Source organism: Cynoglossus semilaevis, chromosome 9 (genome assembly GCF_000523025.1).
Source record: "Cynoglossus semilaevis isolate Cse_v1.0 chromosome 9, Cse_v1.0, whole genome shotgun sequence".
In the NCBI taxonomy this organism is placed as follows: Eukaryota; Metazoa; Chordata; class Actinopteri; order Pleuronectiformes; family Cynoglossidae; genus Cynoglossus; species Cynoglossus semilaevis.
The window spans coordinates 13,104,931-13,125,583 of record NC_024315.1 but is presented as its reverse complement, the minus strand read 5'-3'; the positions used below and the strand labels follow the sequence as shown (position 1 = coordinate 13,125,583).

Sequence of the window (20,653 nt, the reverse complement as noted above, 5' to 3'; positions counted from 1 at the left end):
AAATCTATGCTGGTAAAAAGTGCTGTGTCCGTTGTTAATCACTGCTGTTTCTGGACGGGTTAAATGCTGAGTAATTCCCCTTCAGAGGATTAACAGAGCACTGAATCTTTTCGATCGCTGCAGGGATCATTCGTCAGCAGACGCAGTTTAGTGCAGTTCGAAAAAAAAAGTTTGCTCACCTGTCGCCATGTGTTCCCTGCGTCTGATGTGATGTACACGCTGACATTGCCGGCTGTCAACTCTGAGCCAAATGAGCCTGAAGGTGTGACAGAGGTTCAGAGAGAACAGAGACATGATGAACAACCACAAGTCTTTTTTGGATACAGGCAAACTGCATAATGCAAGAGTGGGAAATGAGTTATGTTCAAGAGGAGAGAATTTCTATAGAGACAGGCAGCGGGGTACAGGCGGGGAGGGGCCGCAGCCTACAGCCTGCTGGAGACTGTGGCTGTAATTTAAAGTCCCAGAAGATCTACAGTGCACTGCCACATTTGCCTATACTCCTAAATGAACCAATAAATCTGTACGGCTGTGTTCATCTCTCAGCATAACATTTACACCAGCGGTCTGATTCCTGTACACAGGTGACTGCTGACGTTTCTCCTGGCTTAGCACTTTCTATATATTTATTGCAGGCGTTTCTGTGTTTTGCTGTTGGTAAACACACTTTTCCAACAATGATCAGAGTATTTGTCATGTGGGAACGCCTCAGACGAGTGGATAAAGCGGTCCTAAAGTAAAGGGTTTGATAACTGCTTGCCTTGGTGTCAGGCATCAAACCTGTTTTTCTGTGCTTCCTGTGCCGAAAGGCTCCAACATTTTACCAACAATATTAATGTCTGTAATTTTACCACGTACCCACAGCTGAGGCACCTAGTTCTCTCAACTTCTTTTTTTAAAAGTGCAACTGGTTTGCATGACTTTTTAAAGTAAGGTTTACTAATTGGATTGTACGAAGGTGCATGACCAACTCATTATTTGCTGCTACTATTGATTTCTCACATTTTTTCTATTTTTATCTAATTTTCTATTTTATTTAATTATTTCTATTTTATTATAATTACCACTTCTTTTTTTTACTTTCCTGTAGGAGCATCTGTTATGTCAACATTTTCCCTCAGGGGATCAATTAACTAATTCTGATCCTGATTCTAATTCTGTAATCTAGCAACCAAAGATTTACTGAACATTTACCACAGTAAATGCTTAAAAAGAATGTGCTTTAGGGTTAGCCCAAATAGAAAAAAAAACCAAACAATCATACTAAACAAATAATTCTATTCTGATAAAATAAAAATATATTATTATTATTATTATTTATATATTGTAATGATATACAATACTCAATAGTGGATATGAGAATTTCACAAAAAGTAAAAAATGATTTTAAAAAGGTTGGTAATTAGTTATAATGTGTTTTTGAATAAATACTTTTTTTCGTTTGGCAAATATTTAAAAAGAACATTAGTCGAATTAAAAAAACTGTTAGCTCAGAAAAAGATCAACTGCTGATAATAATAAGTAATAAAAAAAATATATCACCAAAACAGAGGCTTCATTCAGACCCTCTTGTTCTCTATATTGGATTTTAACTGTTAAAAAAAATAAGAATGCAAAAATAAAAAGGGGCAATACTGCCACCTAGGGCTTTTAAACAATACTACATATAACTTTTTTTATAGGCGACAGCAGCATGTTCTCAGATACCTGCAGTGATCATGTGTTTATGCGACTACTGCTACACACTGCCAAGATTCCACTGTAATCCAATGAGACGCCCCCCCAGGCCCACTCCCCCGCACTCATCCCCCCTTTTCTACTTGTCAGAGTAAATGATTTTCATGGTCTTTGTCTCTTTTGAGTTAACAAAACATAATTGAATGCACCCTGAAGGAGGAGGTGCAGGAGAAATAGACATACACAGAACAGATCTGTTCTCTCCGGTCTGTGATGAGAACCCTACAGTCCATACAGTAATGAATTCATGCCTGAGAGGAACATCTAATTATAATTTGCAATTAAATGTGAATCAGATTCCATCCAGGATCTCTAACCTGACTTTAAATTTACATTTTGGATAAACAATTTAGTTTAGATAAATATTTATGGTCATGGCTTAGACCAAAGGAGTCCAAGTGAAAAGTAAGTAAAAACTAATAACAGCTTTATCATAAAGCAAAAAAGAGACTGAAAATGATTGAAAATGCTGCAAAGGAGTTTGATTCTGCCCTCTGACCCGGAGATGCTGGTTTAAAATAAACATAAATCATAAATAATGTAAGCGGGAAACCAACAGATAGAGCAGTCTCCCTGTCACCCACCTGACGCCACAATAATCCCCGGTGCCGAGTCCCTGCTGGCGATGTTTCCAGATGTGTAGGGATTTGCAGACACGTGGAGATGAAGATGTAAAGAGCAGTACGGCTGCAGACGGAGAGAGAGAGAGAGAGGAAAAAATTAACATGACTCAATTATCAGAGCTATCAAAGTTAGCCTGACTCTACAAAGCAAAACAACAGTGGGATTCAATTGGACTGAGTAACTTTCATCACCAACACCACTCCCCCATTGGCTGGCCTGACCATCAACTGTGATTGGTTTAACCTTTTACTGACAAAATTCTCATTAGGAGACAGTGAAATGCCACCGGTGCAGGCTGTGCTGTGACGGCCTGTTTAAAAGCTTTATTAAATGTCTGGCATTTCCTGACAAATGGCTGTGAAATGAGGGCGGAAGGAGAAACATGTCACCGAATCTCTAATTGGTTTATGAAGACGGGTTGATCACTGGCTAATTAATTTATACCTAGGACATTTTTTAGAATAAACAAATAAAAACAAAGTCATGAAATATTAGCTTTCATAAAATTATACATAATAGACAACATAAAAACAATTTAACCAGGTAGAAGTAAGACATGTGCGGTCAATATCAGTGTTTTATGTTAAAACTTTTTATTATTTATTTATTTATTTTTTGCAAGAATGTTTCCGGTTGAACTGGGTTTTCCTGTGTGTCATACGTAGTGTCAGCAGGGGGCAGTAAGGCAACAGAAAATTACGTGATACTGTTAAAAATCAAACCTAGAGTGTGCGTGTATGTGTGTGTAAAGAGGTCGCCGACTTTCTGCACAGTCAACTGCTACAGAGCTACAAACTTCGTGTGACCTTCAGATTAGCCCAAGTACAGTACGCAGAGAGCTTCATGGAATGGGTTTCCATGGCCGAGCAGCTGCAGCCAAGCCACACATCACCAAGTGCAATGCAAAGTGTCGGATGCAATGGTGTAAAGCACGCCGCCACTGGCCTCTAGAGCAGTGGAGACGCGTTCTCTGGAGTGATGAATCACGCTTTTCCATCTGGCAATCTGATGGACGAGTCTGGGTTTGGAGGTTGCCAGGAGAACGGTACATTTCAGACTGCATTGTGCCGACTGTGAAATTTGGTGGAGGAGGAATTATGGTGTGGGGTTGTTTTTCAGGAGCTGGGCTTGGCCCCTTAGTTCCAGTGAAAGGAACTTTGAATGCTTCAGGATACCAAAACATTTTGGACAATTCCATGCTCCCAACCTTGTGGGAACAGTTTGGAGCGGGCCCCTTCCTCTTCCAACATGACTGTGCACCAGTGCACAAAGCAAGGTCCATAAAGACATGGATGACAGAGTCTGGTGTGGATGAACTTGACTGGCCTGCACAGAGTCCTGACCTGAACCCGATAGAACACCTTTGGGATGAATTAGAGCGGAGACTGAGAGCCAGGCCTTCTCGACCAACATCAGTGTGTGACCTCACCAATGCGCTTTTGGAAGAATGGTCAAAAATTCCTATAAACACTCTCCTCAACCTTGTGGACAGTCTTCCCAGAAGAGTTGAAGCTGTAATAGCTGCAAAAGGTGGACCGACATCATATTGAACTCTGGGTTAGGAATGGGATGGCACTTCAGTTCATAGTATGAGTCAAGGCAGGTGAGCCAATACTTTTGGTAATATAGTGTATTTCAATGCTTTTCCCAGAGGTACCGATGGTTCTGTTCTGAAACTTAAAAAGCTTGACCGTTGAAGCAGACTTTCATGGAGGATGACAGGTAATAAGAAGTAGCAGCATCATATCCTCCACCTGATGCCACTTTCTCTTAGTGTTTCTTAAATGACAGGTAAGATTTGCCTGACTGAATCAAAATAGCTGACCTTTTATGCTCTGCAGCCTCGGAGCACTCAGCTCTGGCAGACACTGCTCGTACTCAGCTCCTGCCTCTGCTACCAGGATCAAACTAAAAGTTAACCGAGTCATAGTTTTTTATTTGAGCAAAATGAGACAAAGTGAAGCCGACTGGAAGTTAACCCTGACGAGAGATAACAAATCTACAAGACAGTTAGTCCTTAGGTAGTACAGTGGAACCTCAGTTTTGGAACTTTGAGAAGTTTGAAAACTGAAATAATTTTCCCATAGGAATCAATGTAAATTAATCTGTTTCTAGACCCCAGATGATTGCTTATTTAAATGTTTTCAACGGTATTTAGTGTACAGGTTCATACCCAAAACCAATGAAAATAATTAGATCTAACAAAAAAGATAAACACAACTGAATAAAGAATAAAGCTATAAATAGGAAAGGCAATTTCAGTCATCCTTACTGGCTCTGAGGAGTCGTGATTGCGCAAGGTTCGCTTCACTTTCTCACAAATTATTGTCTGGAAATACTGTCTCCGGCCAACTGCTTTTGTTGATCCAAATCAGTAGCAGCTTTTCCATCTCTTCTAATGTCGGAGATCTTTGCTTGGTGATCACAGTCACTCCTTTGGCAACCTTAGCTTCTTTTATTGCTTTCTTGTTCTTAATGATGGTACAAATCTAAGCTAACCCTACTGTAAAGACAGATCTGAAACACAGTGCCATTCTCAGGCTTTCTTATAATCTTTCTTCACTTCTATTGTTGTTCTCACTATTTTTCTTTTCACCTTTCCACTTACGCTAGCTTTTTTAGTTCACATGGTGATGGAATAAAAAGAATATATATATAAAAAATAGCATAACTCAATAAATACTGGCAAAATCAGACAACAGTTCTTAACACTCAGTTATTGTACGACAACCGGAGCAATTTCTGCTTTAAAACTTATTTGTGAACTTAATTGTTCAAAAAGGGAGGCATTCGTGGTTCCGCTGTGCATGGCTACAAAAATGTAAAAAGAAAAAAAAAAAATCATATTTGAAAGTGAAATACCAAAAGTTTATGATGGAAAAAAGGAAACAGACAAATAAAATACCAGTAGAAGTATTACTGTTTTCAACCTCACTCTTCAAATACTCCTCCGTAAACCTCAGTTTCTCTGACAATAACAAATGAGAATGGTGACGATGGAGGTGTGTGCTGCTCAGAAGGAGGTCCTTCTGGGAGTGCAAGAGAGAGTGCTGGTCTATGTGGACGTTCCGCAAGCTCTCCGAAGATTTACAAATATACTAGTACTTAGAGTTTAACAAAACCTGGTCTTAAACAAGAACATAACCACATGTTCTTTACACTGATTTCTATTAGTGTTTCCTAAATGATAGCTATGATTGCTAAGCTAAAATCAACCATCTTTTAAGTGAGGATCCTGAAATAATATTCCAGCTAAGATCCATCAACTCCTGTTTTAAGGAAACCAGCAGAAAGAGTTTAAAACACTCACCAGCACACAGTGGATGCTGCTGCCCCTCAGGTCTCTGCTGGGGGCCTGCAGCAGCCTCCAGTCCCTGCCTCGGTTGTAGGTGATGTAGGTCTTCACTTGGTTGTCTGTCTTTTTGTTGGCGAGGAACATTCCTTTAATCCCAGCGACCTTGGATGTAAGAAAACAGTGGAAAGAGGAAGTGGTTGTCACATGACTGAGGGTAAGTCAACATTTCCTGATCTCCATCACTTCATCACTTTGTCATGAAAAAGCCACTAAAGCCCCAGTGCAGCATGTCCAGCCGCTGCGTTCTTAACCAACCCACAGGCAGCGACACACACTCGGTGACAGATGATGACTGACTGCGATGTTGTCAGTAATCAATGTGTGTCCTAAATGGATGTGACTCCTGGTTTGAGGCCCAGAGGATCAGCTCAGAAACGCTGATCCGACTCTGTCACATCAACTAAAGTGGGTCCACTTCACTAATCGACAGACGCTTCACTCTCCCAGAGTGGAGGAGATTTTTTTTAGCTTATTCTACATTTTTGAAGTGGTGGTGACCCCAATCAAGACAGTGGATTTGATTATGACGCCCACAGGAGGCCACAGGACAACATGGGCTGCATCCTCTGTGCATCTTTTGTCTGATTCACTTCATTATCCAGAACCAATCAATTACTTTATTTTCACTGCGTTAGATAAGGAGGACTAATGGACCATGTATAAGATGAAGCTGGCCTTTCAGGGCAACTTGGCAGTAGGAGGAAATTACAGTGGCTATAACAAGTAACCACAAGGGAGCAACATTACTGCAACCATCAACAGATTTATAGCTCAAATACATCCAGAAACTATGGTGTCCTTTACACATCAGAAAAGACACAAAGACTTTGTCTCTTTGTCAAGAAAAACAGACACAAAACACATAATGGAAAATGATGTTCAGAAAATAATTGCCATAACAATAAAAATAAAAGGGAAATCTATCAACACTTCATTCAAGTATTTAATTTCATTTAGACACTTACGTGAAAAACTATTAAAATGGTAAAGGGCCTAGTATGGCTCCCTGTGTGGAATCACAGGCGAATTTTAAAATCAAAAACATGTACTGTGGTGCATTCATAGACGTAGTGATTTGCAGATTAGATACTGATGAATTCTTAGGTCACACAGGTTGTTGACTGTTAGGAAGAATGTGTAAATAAACCTCACCATCAACAGAGCCTTAACATTTGCCCTTAGTTGCCTTCAATCATTAAGTTTTATTATTAATTATTCTCTTCATTTTTTATGTATTCATGTATTTACTTTGCACTTTTGGACTTACATGCAATTTTTGAAGTAATATCTGCAGTTATTAATCAGACAAAGAAATAATCTCAGCCTCCAAAAAAATCTATATCCCTGGCTCAATCCCCATTCTGCCTTTGTGAATGTCAGCACTTTGAAGCTGCTTTTGTATTCACACAGTGAAGACTGTGGTCTCACAGCAGCAGCAGCAGCGGCAGTGGCAGCAGCAGGAGCAGGAGCAGCAGCAGCAACACAGTTTGTTTCCAAAATGACAAAAGAAGCATATTTCATCATCTCCACCGCCGAGCTCTAAAATATTGATCAGAGCTCAAAATAACTCCTGGCCTATAGGCCCTCATCATGCAGGTCCTTTGTGATGCTGTTATTAAAGAAAGAGAAGATGAAGAAATCCAGCAAAACAACGAAAACAGGTTTCAGGCTATAAAGCGACGATCGGAATAACAACACAAAAGTTGAGATTAGGAGTGGATTCATTTCTGAGTTCTAGAAAACATCGGATAACAACACAATTAGGATGAGCTTATTCAATGTAAACCCGGGGTTTCAAAAGCCAACACACACACACACCACAAATACAATAAAAAACAAACACACAGGTGGCAAAAATTAGTATCCATATTATTTTTTGACTTTTCTATTTGAAAAAACAAAAAAATTGATCAAATTTGGCTAGTTTTGCATGTTGTCTGCCCTACCCTGGGGTTTTCTGGCACCCCGCAGAGGACAGAAGAGCCTGACGCTTTCAAAACCCCTGATGTAAGCTAACGTTAAATACTGGTCAAAAAAACTAGATTGCATTTTGTTTAAAAAGACTATTCCTAGAATGAGCGAAAGAGCGAGATATCGTGTCAGCCATTGTGCGTTAACAGATCTGTAATTATAGACTATTTAAAAAAAAAACACTAATGGGAACATTTCCACAATGACTGCATTTGATTGACATCACTGTCAGTAAACACTTTTGGCTGATGTTAAAATCAATACGAAAAAAATCGGTACCGGTCCATGTGATGTCACTACGGCTTTTGTTTTGGTCTTTGAAACAATATCACGTTTGGATGAATAATCAGGAAAGAGACGGCGACTGTTGATCGATGTGAAAAAAAAAAAAACAACCCTGAAAACCGAAGATTGAAACACAGTAAAGTATCATAGTTTTAACTGGCACTCTTAATTCTTTTCATTAAAAATGCCAGACTTTGCACCGATGACCACACACATTAAATTTGGGACAGAAGCAGAGTACTATTTAAAAGATTTGTAAAAGCAATTTTCTGGAGGGTAAAATACTATACTGTGAGCGTTACGTGTCAGGAAAGACAAAGATGAGCATCCACTGATGATCATCACGATCAAGGACGGTCAAAATGATCCAAAACAAAGGGGGTATCAAAGGAGATGTGTTCTTCACAAAGGACCTTCTCAAGGATTTGGTACATACATTTGTATTTGGATTGTCTGTTTACTCCTAACGTACTAGACTCAACCAATAAGTTGATGTATTATAAGGTGACAAAATTCAAGAAATTTGTCTCAATACGATCCATGATGAAACTTCTGTGAAAAGATTTTTTTTTTACCTAAGCATGATTGTAACATCAAGGAAGCACATGAATTAAATAGAAGAATGTGTCAAAACACACAGTTTGCCTGACAACCAAAGTTTCCAGTACTTGATTGTGTACTGACTGGAAATGGGATTTGTATTTGACAGTTAGCTATTGTTGAAATGCTGATAATGTTGATGTACATTTATTTTTTTAAGGTATTTGGTTTGTTTATATGTTAGCACACTGTGATTGAAGAGTGAATCTGGATTAAAGGTTAGCGGTTGCTGGGGTTAAGGTTAAGGTTCTGGACAGCTATAATATTTAACCTACCTCATACAGGTCTACCATGACGTTGCCTTCAGGGCCCATACTGCTGACCACATTCTCCAGGGCCAGGGTGTAGAAGACTCCCGATGTGTCTGACACGTACAGGTTGTAGGTTTCGTTCTGGTTCCACTCCTGGACGGCTGCCACCACGCGGTTCTCATCTGTGCTGATCACATGCAGGTCCTGGTGGAGGGGCAAACATCAGGGGAATTAGAACGCCCCGGGGCTGTAAACTGAGTGAACTCAGTTTGGCCAAATTAGTTCACAAAAGAATTGGAAGAAATTAAGAATTTATAATGACAGGAAGTGATTTTTGGCCACTGGGCCTCCTGTCCTGTGGTTCCGTTTGGTGGAGCCTCTTCATTTGCCCCCGGCCAACACACTTCTGAATAACATTACAGAGGGTTGATCATTTATACTCTAAAAACAAGCTCTGAAGGGCAATTAGTTCTGACCTGGCATCTGTTTTTACAACATGTCGTAGAAATGATGAAGGTCGGTGCACAAATGAGCTCATTTACTCATCGGTGGGAAACGAGCAGCACACTTTTGTGATGACGATCAGAACAATAAGCTGTTCTGAACAGAGGTCGGCGCGATGCGCATTACCTCACTATAAGTGATCTGTTGTTTACTAGGAAAAAATAAACAAACAATATCATGACTAAAAAAAAAAGAAAATGGTTTAAATGAAAGCCACTGATGATCAAGGAAAACAATGAGTTTAGAAACAAGACTGACATGAGTGATTTTAAAATCTAGATATAGACCACGTCAGTACAAAAAGAAATCACACAGATGAGTATGATGAAACTGATTAACCCCACACAGCAGACAGCAGAAAGGGGAAAACAGACAACCCTAACGCCACAGACTGTGAAACTTGTGTTTTTTTTTTGTTTTTTTTTATTTATCTGCCAGCAGCAGTCCAATGATGTTACGATTGACTGCAACTAGATACAGAAGTGATGAATTAGACTTAAAGCCTGGGAAGTGAACGTGGGCCTCAGCAATGATATAAATTCATTGAGGAGTTTGTGAGGGGGAGGATTTAGCTCTAAAAGTTTACTGTGCATCACCTTTGCCAAGCGCGTTGCTTCCTAAAAGTGCTTCATAAATAAAACAAGACTGGCTCAGAAGGAGGAAGAACAAACTTCTATATTGTCTACTGATCTGAGACACCTGCAGAGTTTAATCACATTAAATAATCAGAAGTGCTACGCGCTCACATACTCTAACTGACAGGATACGGCAGTCATTAAAACAGCACCAGGACTCTTTGGCAGAGAGGATGGGGCCCGGCTCACGCTGCTCAGAACGGTTGCCTCATCTGCCACTGACTGTGCCTGTGGCACCTCGCAGTGAGCCCGCAGCAGCCGGGGAAGGTGAGGCCTTCAGCCTGATTGAATAAAACATGCTTTAATTGTCAAAGGAGCTACGTGACAGGCCTGGGTGTAGGCATGCAGAGCAGCATGGAATAACAACAGCGGGAACACTGTTGAGACCTACCTCCGGCCTCGGTCTGAACATAAATAACTCAAACAATGTCATGTGGAGGCAGCACTCGTGTACCATCAGGCCACGGGAAAAACAGAGCTGAGAGTGGGTGGGTACACATCTCTGGTAGGTTGACCATAGTAATGTGAACTTTAACCTGCTGTTGGTGCACTTGTCATTGTTGCTATGCTTGTTGGAGTTGGTGTGCCAATTGCTCAACTTGCGGTGGGTTGCTCATAAACGTCTGGGGTCGTTGCTGCCTGTTGTCATTCTCCTTTCTGGCTGTAGGTAGAACTAATCCATCCAATCCACCTTTGCTATTCCTCTAAAGTTCTGTCATGCCCCCCCCCCCCTTGTGGACAGAAATGTTTTCACGCCCCTCCTCTGACCCACACCCCCGCAAATTCAAAATACTATTGAGAACCCGATAACATGTATATTCTTATCTGTACAAACCACTGTATGAGTTGCTGCCACCTAGTGACTGGAGGCTTACCCCCAGTGACCAGGGGGGGTCACTGACTGGGACCTGGCCCCCAGTCAGTGACCCCCTTACCCCCAGCCTAGTCACTGACTACAGCACATGTTAATATCCCCAGTTGTGGTGTTGATCAGATAAAGTCCCAACAACTGTTCAACATTCTGTTATTTACCTTGGGCATCGTGTACTTGGGCAGCTTCATGGGAGTGAAGACGTCTCTTTTAGCCGACACATAGTAGATTGGTTTTCCTCCAGTTGACACCTGGACGTGATGAAGATGTCAGCGGAGAGACAAGACATAAATAGATGAAACATTATTCAAATGACACCACCAAAGGTTATCAGAAAGTTCAGAAGAGCTTCAGTCACAGTGTTTGTTCTCCGTGACGTCAGATTTATAGAGCGTCATTCAGACAAAGCCCCTGAATCATGGGTGACATTTTCAGCTCTTTCCACTTTGGATTTTTTCACAGACATCAGGGCAACTCCACTGATACTAATAGAGGTCTGCAGAACAAAAAGGTAACGTTTGATTGGTTTAGAACCGGAACAATAAATAACATTATTTTATAACATTTTTTTGTTTTCCTGTTCTATACTGGATGAGATGCACATATGAGAGAATTAATGTAAATTCATGCAAACTGTGAAGCTAAAACCACAAATCTCACATAGAAGAAGAAAAACTGAGTATTTTTAAAAGGTCTGCAGTATTTTTACTGCAGTACCACTGAATTAGAAATTGGTTGCATGGGATTTCCATGAACTGGACAAGGCTACAATTGCTGCAGCTCTTACATGGACATAAATCTTTTTCAGCCCCTGGAGTTGATAGAACCAACGTAATTTGTCATACCACAGAGAAGTGGAACTTCCTGTACAACAATGCAGTTAATCGCATGGTTTTTCTGAGTACCTAATTACCCACCTGGACGAAAACGTACTCATCTTGCACCACCAGAGAATTGGGGTCGATGTAGCCTGGGAATGGTTTGCCTTTGTTAGCGTCGGTGCAGTTCTGCAGCTTGCAGGTGACGTAAAGCGCCTCTGCTCCCCAAAAATACACAAAGATACACGTGTGTGAAAACCAGGCTGTGAAATCATCGAATAGTAAAAAAACAATAGCAACACAGCCCGCTGTACTTGTACCGTTAAACTGGTCTCTGTAAAGAAGACGGACAGATGAGCACAGAGGCCAGCGGCTTTCTCTGCCCACATTTACAGCATTCTGACAGAGAGCTGTGCCCACATGTTAGTCTCTGCCAACAAAGTGTCGCCCTCTCCTACTGTACATGATCAATGCTGATGCTTTGTGGATATGCAACTGTACGATCTGACACTGGCAACGTTTGCTCTGTGCTACATCTGCCCTGAAAGAGGGCGGCTCTGACAGAAAGATGGCAGCGGTGTTTGAGAAAGCCTTTTGAAAAAGAAGAAAAATAAAACAGATATTTATTAAATTCTTTCAAGTTCTTTCATCCCTGTGTTTAATATGAAGAAAGTTTTGAATTACCAGGACATACTTGACTTTGGTCCAAAATCACTATTGTTATTTATTGTATGGACTGAGTTCTGGTGTGATGAATTGATGGATTAACATTAACACTCATTACTTTTTAATTATTTTTTTAATCAGTTTTTTACTTTCCACAATATGTGAAAAACAAGACAGAACTGGGTTTTCTGGGTTAATGGACAGATGAATGGTTGGGTGGATAGATAGACAGATGAATGGTTGGATGGATAGATAGATGGATTAATAGATGGATGGATGGGTGTATAGATGGATGGACTGATGGATGGACGGCTGGCTAAACTCTTGGGGTCACTGGCAGGTCATTCTTCCACTTCCCTTAAAATAGATTTGTTTTGGAAGCAGGGCCAATCCTACAAGAGGAGAGATTTTTCAGCCAATAGGGTTCAGCAAAGCCAACACCCTTACACACAACAAAACTTTAATTGATGGTTAACATCTTGAACATACTTAATCTTTGAATCTGTTTTGTTTAATTCATTTATTTTGTAACTGAGAGGCATGCTTTCCCCAGGGGGCTCCAGAGTACTTTAGGGTTAGTTAGAGCTTATTGAAAGTCTGGCCTCATGGTGTACATGTCTTTATGTGTAAATGTACTGTAAGTAAGAGAAGTCTAAGACTTTGAAAACACCAATCTGCAGGAAGCACTGTTTATTATTATTCGATTGGCCAGCATTGGAACTGCAGGGCTCTGACTGTGTCTATCTTTTGTTTTGTTTTTTTTAGCAGACTCTCTTGTTGTAAGACCTCGGCCGTGACCACTGCACCAGTGTGTGAGAATCAAAGAAGTGCTGAAAAGCTTCCAAATCTTATTTCTCCCTGCGTATTTTGAAACCTGAAAGCAAAACGTCAATCTTTAAAAATCAACCTTCACTGTAGCCACCGTTGTAATTCAGGAGAATTTCTTTTCTTTTCTTCCACTGTCCTAACAGTGGGCTGACTCTGATGCTTTTAAAAGCATTCAAATGTATGCATTACTTTTCTCTGCGGTGTCGTGCGTGTCCCCAGTCTTTGCTGTTTGTCTTGTCTCACTGCATTACCCTTCAGCAGGTGAGTCGACACAACACCTGATTCCCCTCTACTTCAGGGACAGTGTTCGCGGTGCGCTACAAAGACACCAGAAAGTGGAGAGATGAACTTGGCATTCAATTACTCACGTCCTTCAGAGATGCTGGTCTCAAGGTGTATCAGGCCCGGCTCTTTGTCCAAACCCATCTTGGACCTGGAAGGCAGACAAATGTGTTTCAGGGTCATCACCAAGACTCTGTCTGCCCCGGGGCAGAGGCTGCCTTACAGCTCAGATGCCATTTGACCTGGGAGATTAGAGTGTTGCACTATGGCATGAATGTGTGACAACAGTGAAGTGGTAAACATCAGTGGGAATTGGCTGTGGGAATTACCCAGCCTGTGTCTTCAAGGCATTTCAAAGTTTACGAAAAAGAGAAGCTCAGGTTTGCGGTGCCGTGGAAATATTCAAAGATCTTTATGCCGCAGCAGAAAGATGGAGGAGGATGCTTCCTGACATCATTAGGAGAGGAAAAAAAACCATTGATTTCCTTGCTACAGTCAGGATGCCCGGAGATGGAATAGCATATAATCATTAGGGCATTAAATATGTATTAAAAGGACTGGTGGATCAGAGGAGAAGAAAAGGCAGAACACACATGGAGACAGAGAGAGGGAGAGAGAATGTGTCGACAGGTAGCACACGGAGAGGGGAATTATAAAAGAGAGTGTGTGAGCACAGACACAGTGATAGTCAGAGAGACCACCATGGCTTCTAATCATCGAGCTGACTGAAGTATCGGTGATTTCCCAGATGAAACACAACTGTGAATCTGATGGCCTACTTATGCAAACCACATTTCCATTCCATCCCTACGATAATCCTTTCAGTTAGGTGAAAGCGATTTGAAGCGGGGAGGTGGACAAAGTCTTTGAGTTAGTGGAGCTTCTGGTGTGTTTAAACTCAGATTTTAAAACTCAGCACATGTGCACAGACTCGCGGTATGTGAAGGCATCGTCAGTGCGATTGTGTAGGTCTTTAAGGTAGGACTTTGTGGCTAATTTATTAGCGTGCATGGAGAATGTTTGGTGTATACAATTATCAAAAATGTTGGAACATCTTTGAATTTTTCTTATTTCTGCTTCACCTTTCAGGGTTTTCCATAGCGGATCATCCACTTTCTTCTCTCCTTTTCCTGTGTTACATCACTATCTCCATAAATAATCTTCTTCTCCTCTTCCCTGGCAGCTTCATCTCCAACATCCTTTGTCCATCATCTCCACTCTCTCCTCAGCTCATGTCCAAACCATCTCCACCTCACTTCTCTAACTTCATCACCTATCTGCTCCACCTTAACTGTCCTGATGATCTGATCATATAACATCCTGTCCGTCTTGGTCACTCCTAGTGAAGATCTCAACATCTTTATCTCCTCGGAGAGAGAGAAACATAAACATTGACGGATGTGTAAAAATGAAAATGATCGCTGCTCGGAGTTCAGCTAAAGTCACTGCTGTGGCCAAAGAAGTGTGTAAGTAAAAAAACATGCACTACGCTTTGTCAATGCACATATTGATCTATCGAGTGCCCCCTCACTGCCCCCGCCCCCAACTTCCTTCCAGGCTGAGCAGCAGCCAGAGTTCTGCACAAAACCACAGCAGGCAGCTGCAAATGCTTTTGGTTCAGATTTGTATTGTCAACATAATAGGCTTCCAAAGTCATTACAGCTGAACGCTGTGAAATGTAGGTTGCAGTCCAGACTCAGAGCGGGCAGTGCTGTGGCTGTGGCTGAGCAGAGCTGAGGCTCCTCATCTTTTTCTTTTTTTTTTTTCCCCCACATGTTTGTTGTCCACATGTGCAGCCGACGTCTGAGCTCCTCAGCAGCCTCATTACCGGGGCCTCCACCTCACCTAGAGCACGGTGCCGGTCCTAAAATAGAATCCTGACAGCCGCTGCAGCATCAGCCCTGCAGGCTGCCTCCGCTGCTGGCTGCCCAGCTTGTTACTAACACTGACAGTTGCTCCGCACTTTGCTGAGGTAAAAGCTTTTTTGTTTTCGTGTTAGTGGCTACGGTGCAGGCTGATACCGTCAGGTTGGACAGCATCAGCGCGCAGGTGAAACAATGCAGCAGGCAAAGGAAATTACGGGGGAGCAGACGAAGGTGAATGTGATAAGTGCGAGTAAACCCAGGCCTGCAAGTGTGGAAACGACAGAGTGAACACATGACAAAAAGTCCACACATATTCACTGAGACAAATCCTGACCAAAGTTTTTTTTTTTTCCACTGGAGTCTGTCAATGTTGGTCAGGTAAGTGAAATAACATTAGGTTTAAATGGCTTAATAATTGCAGGCTTTCACATCCTGTAATTGCTACAGGGCATGAGAACGAGAGCATCAGGTGAAATGTTTTTAGTCAGCGTCAGTGAGGTGTCAATAACTGACATTCAAATTACAGAAATGCAAATCATTTAAATACTGAGTGTAGAGCGTGAGTCACATATATTTTATTATAAAACTAAGGTTTTATTTTTGTTCTTTTGTGACATAAAACGGAAGTTATTGGGTTTTTTTTAAATCTTGAATTTACTTTTACTTCTTTTTTCTCTTCTTTACTTCCTCACCTGGAGAGGTGAAATGGTGCCATTTCATGGATGTTACATCAGTGAATGGGACTGAAGGAAACACAGAGTCCTCACAAAGATGCAGGGTGCGTTGCCATAGCAAACCCATTAGGCCCAGACGTTAATGGCAGCAGTTGGAAAATGTAAAACTGTACAAGACGAAGTGACACGTAGTAAAACCGTTTGGTTCACACCTGCTGTCACAGAGGACTGGTTTAACAAAAGCTTAACTTGATTTCCTTTGACCAATAAAACTAACATGACTTTTGAAAAATAGTTTTAAGAGAGTTTTAAGATCCCTGTCTCTCTCTCTCTATATATATACATGTATATATATATAATATATATGTACTGTATATATACACAGACACACATATATATGTTCGCATGTATGTGTATATACATATATGTGTCATTTGTGCTAAATGTCATATGAATAACATGAACACACAACAGTATTTTTACAGTGTGTTGCTGATTATTAAATAGCTCAAAACTAGGTTTCTACCATCAAGGGTCACCAGGGAGACGGTTCACTTCATGGAAATTGAATATTAAGAAATCGTGATGAATACAGCTGCTATAAAAACAATGGACAGTAAGAAATAGAAAAAGAAAGAACAGGTCATCTGGCTCAGTTTTTTTTTCATGTATTTCTTTTCAAGTCAACTTGTCTTTATTTTAATTATCCTACACTTTAGGATTCACCTACTGCATGGCCAGCAGGAACCCTATCCCTGCCACTGTCACCTTAACACATCAGACTACAGCTTAAAGACTTCAAATTATCTTCCAAATGCAAATCTCTGTCAGAGATGTGCGATGTATTTTACATGAATAATGGAAATCTTAAAAAAAAGAAAAACATTTTTTCCTTTTCACTTCATGCAGCGACAGTGACTCAGTCCAGGGCACTTACACACCCTGGGTGCAGCTGTTGCTGTGGATATTTATAGAGTTAGTCTCACAGTGGACATCTGCCTTTTCTGATCATAGTGTTTAATTTGTTTCATGTGGAAATCTGTGAAATTTGACATGCAAGTTTAAAGGAGTATTGACTTCTAACCTCAAATTGTATTTTGTTTTATTTTATTTTTTTACAGACTTATATCTGCGTGCATGGGTGTGATGGTTGTAAACCGGCAACCAAATGACATGGTAAATAACAGAGACCAAGTGTATTTCCTGGACTCCACCAGGACTCACCAGTAGAAACGGTTTGGAGCCACTCTCTCGTGCACCAGCTGCCATCTCCGCCCAAACTCCACTGAGCTGTAGAGCTGCAACAACACACACACATACACAAACAGACAGTGAGTATCAGAGTTCATGGGGATGTAAGCCACACTCAGTGCAGTACTATGTCTTCATACACACACACACACGTATATTTTTATTTTTAAAAAGTTATTAAAGTTGCAAAATGACTTGCAAAAAGCCAGTGTTCCTTTATTAGGAAATATATGGCTTGACTTTTCTATGGAGGGCCTGCTCCATACACACACAGCTTTAGTTGTGTATTTATACACTTAAAGTTTGTAAAATATGAATATAAGCTGTTTCTTTAAATAATACATAAATAGAAGTCATAAAAAACAAAGATAAAACACATGAACATCAGTTCACATCAGTGATCCCTTCCCAGCCTGACAGTGTAGACAAGTTTGGAAATCCCAGGATGATGAAGATGATGATGATTCAAAATGAGAGGAAGCAGAAAGCAGATGCAGAGCTCAGTCTTCTACCTCCACTGTCACTATATTCTTAAAATCATCATTCATTAAAAAAAAAAAAAAAAAAAAAAACCTTCTTGGTTGAGTGATATTTTATTTTACCGTGAACACAAACTAATGAGTTCCCAGGTGAAAACGAAAGATGAGAAATACAGGGAACTTGAACTTTGTTCATTTTGTTTCACATCCAGACTAAATCGCACAGACAATTTTGAACTCATTTGAACAAATATGATAAAAATATAAAATTAAAATAAAACTGGTGTCTCATAAGGACATCATGAAATTGCTCTTCCTGCAATGTTAGGGTGTAACATCACAGGTCTATTATTATACTTTTTGTGTTTTTCTGCTCCTAGCCACACCAACGCTCACCCTCCGTGTGGAAATTCATTAACAGTTTGGGGGTTTTCAGGAAAAGTTTTTTTTCTTTTTTGTTATCATTTTACTTAAGTAAAGCCAGTGACCCACAGAGGAGCTGCACCAGGGAACAGTTGGAGAAGTCTGCAATGGAAATCTCTGGTGTTTTCTCTGACTGTATTGTTGTCATCATTGGCCTGTCGTTCACACAGTACTGATACAAAACAATGAGAACTACATTTGGAGTTATACTTTTGTATACATTTGTCTTAAAAATTTTCCATATAAATTCCATCATTTAGATTAGTCACAAATAAAAACACTGAGATCTGCCTGCTGTTATTTGTCTTTCTGTTCCTGCAGTAAATAAATGTATTTAGGAATGATGGTTTATCTTGACTAATCATGATCATTTGTGATCATAATTGTTATGGGTAATCATGATTAATCATAACAATTATACATATATATGTTTTTGAACATGGTATTTAACAGTATTCCGCTCTCCAAACTCCAGAGTGATATTTTCCTACTACCTCCTCCAACAACAACACACTGATGAATGAATCTCACAACAGTAAACTAATGAGCCGAACAACTTATTTCACTGTCTCACTCTAATTTCTTTCTTTTTTTTTCTGTTCCATTTCAGGCACGAGCGACCATGCAGGCAGTGTCAACAAGCTTTTATTAGGAGACAATGAAAACAATGACTGTTTACATTGAATTATTTTCTAATTGTAAGAGTTTACTCTGTTGTGAAGGTCGACACACGAGGATGTGATTAAAAAAACAAAACAAAACAAAACAAAAAAAAACTCTGAGAAACATCAAAACAACTATCAAGTATGTTAATTGTTGCTGCCATCGTTTAAGGTTTTAATTCATTTTTAGGACTGGGACTTTGATGGGTTTTTATTATTTATTTATTATACGGGCAAAGTGACATCATTTAAAAAATGGCATTTTATTTCACCTTTCCTTAAGTTTAAGTTCCCTAATTTTTAGCACACTTGCAACACCGATGCACACACTCCAGCCAGTAGGTGACAGTAATGTGTCTTAAGTTTCTTTAGCGGCCAAAAGTGTACACTGTTAGGCTAAATACTACAAAAACAGCATAATTTCAATATTTGATATGTAAAACCAAGTCTGCTTCCTGTGGTTGATGACAAAGATTGTTAATAATGACAATGCTTTTTTTTTTTTGACATTTTAGAAAAACAAAACTTTTCGTATCATGCAGTGTCTTCAGCAGCAGCAGCTGCTGTGAACCAGCGTCAGGCGCTCCCTTTCTCTGTCTGTCACACACATGGGTGGATTTATGATTTATAGAGTTTTTACAGACTCTTATTCTCTTTTCTCTCCTCATCCTGCTGCTGTTTAGTGAATCCACACTGTCACCGAGAGGCTGCTGCTGCTGCTGACAGTCAAAAAATAATTAAACCAGTTAAAAGTCTGTTCAGATAACACAGACTGTGGGGGTGCCTGTGAACTGCACATGAGCCGAAAGACGACAAAGGTTTGTTGTTTACTTCCTGTATTGATACACGTCAGGACAGTGTGGCCTGGCTCGGAGGCAGAACTTGAAATGATGAAGTTTTGTTTAGTTATGATTTTACTCTTTTGTCTTTTAGAAAGGAGCATGTAGCTTCCCTTCCCCGGCCTGTAGGTGGTGCTAAATACACTTTAAAAAAACATGCTTCAAGCCTCACACATACTAATGTACAGCATTTTTTTTAATATCAAACCAGTCATGTCACATTCACCACATAACGTCAGAATTTGCAGTGGTGTTCTTTGCTAGTGTTTAGTAAATTAGCATCATGTTAGCTTATTGCATTGCATCATACAGTAGCTACGTTTAGTAGCTAGTTTTCATGAGGATCTGCAATTTTGTTTTTTACTCTACTCTACTCCACTCTGGCGCCTCCAGAGGGGGTGTGCCTCAAAATTAGTTAAAATAACTCTTTTAAAATTCCTGAGATGAGTCAAGACGAATATATCCTCGTCCTCCACCGTCTCTGTGCTCCATCGGACTCATCTGACCTCAGCATATGCAGGTCGTAATCACTGAACAGCCGACGCCGACCGTTGCATCTGTGTGTATATTCCAATGCCAGTGGAAAAAAAAAACAGCTGATGAGATTTCCATGACTCCCATTCCAAGCTGTGCTAAAAAGACGCAAGCTGCGGTGTGGAGGTGAGGGAGGGAGGCGTGGATGAGGGAGGAGCTGCAGGAAATCACTTTGACTAATTATCCTCCCACCGCAAGTTAGCATGTCGCCAAGCTTGTGACAGAGAAGGTGTGAGGAGCAAGATGGTGTGTGTGCGCGAGTGTGTGTGTGATAACGTGGGGCCAGGGAGGTAGGTGGAGTAGATGCAGCTTTTACAACCTCAATCAAGAAATACGGCAGCGCTGCCAAGACGGAGGCGAGGAAATTGACAGAGAAGCATTTTTTGCGAGTGTTGCAGAAAAAACACGTGAGCAGAACACGGGTGGAGAGAGGGGGAGGGACGGAGGGAGGCAGGGAGGGCAGGGGTGGGGGGGGGGGGGTGGTCAGCCAAGTTGGCAC

At 40.6% G+C, this 20,653-nt stretch overlaps 1 protein-coding gene across 7 annotated transcripts in view; it reads right to left on the bottom strand.

The window, feature by feature from the left end:
• Nucleotides 1-20,653, bottom strand: part of sorcs1 (sortilin-related VPS10 domain containing receptor 1) — a 129,522-nt gene that overhangs the window by 30,377 nt on the left and 78,492 nt on the right. For all 7 annotated transcript variants that reach the window (XM_025058858.1, XM_025058857.1, XM_017035303.2 and 4 more), the window contains exons 5-12: nt 17,191-17,264; nt 13,514-13,578; nt 11,751-11,869; nt 10,995-11,084; nt 8,848-9,027; nt 5,672-5,818; nt 2,322-2,424; nt 180-256 (exon numbers count right to left, since the gene is read on the bottom strand). In XM_025058858.1, the coding sequence (XP_024914626.1) occupies nt 180-256; nt 2,322-2,424; nt 5,672-5,818; nt 8,848-9,027; nt 10,995-11,084; nt 11,751-11,869; nt 13,514-13,578; nt 17,191-17,264 (855 nt within the window). The remainder of the gene's footprint in view (nt 1-179; nt 257-2,321; nt 2,425-5,671; nt 5,819-8,847; nt 9,028-10,994; nt 11,085-11,750; nt 11,870-13,513; nt 13,579-17,190; nt 17,265-20,653) is intronic.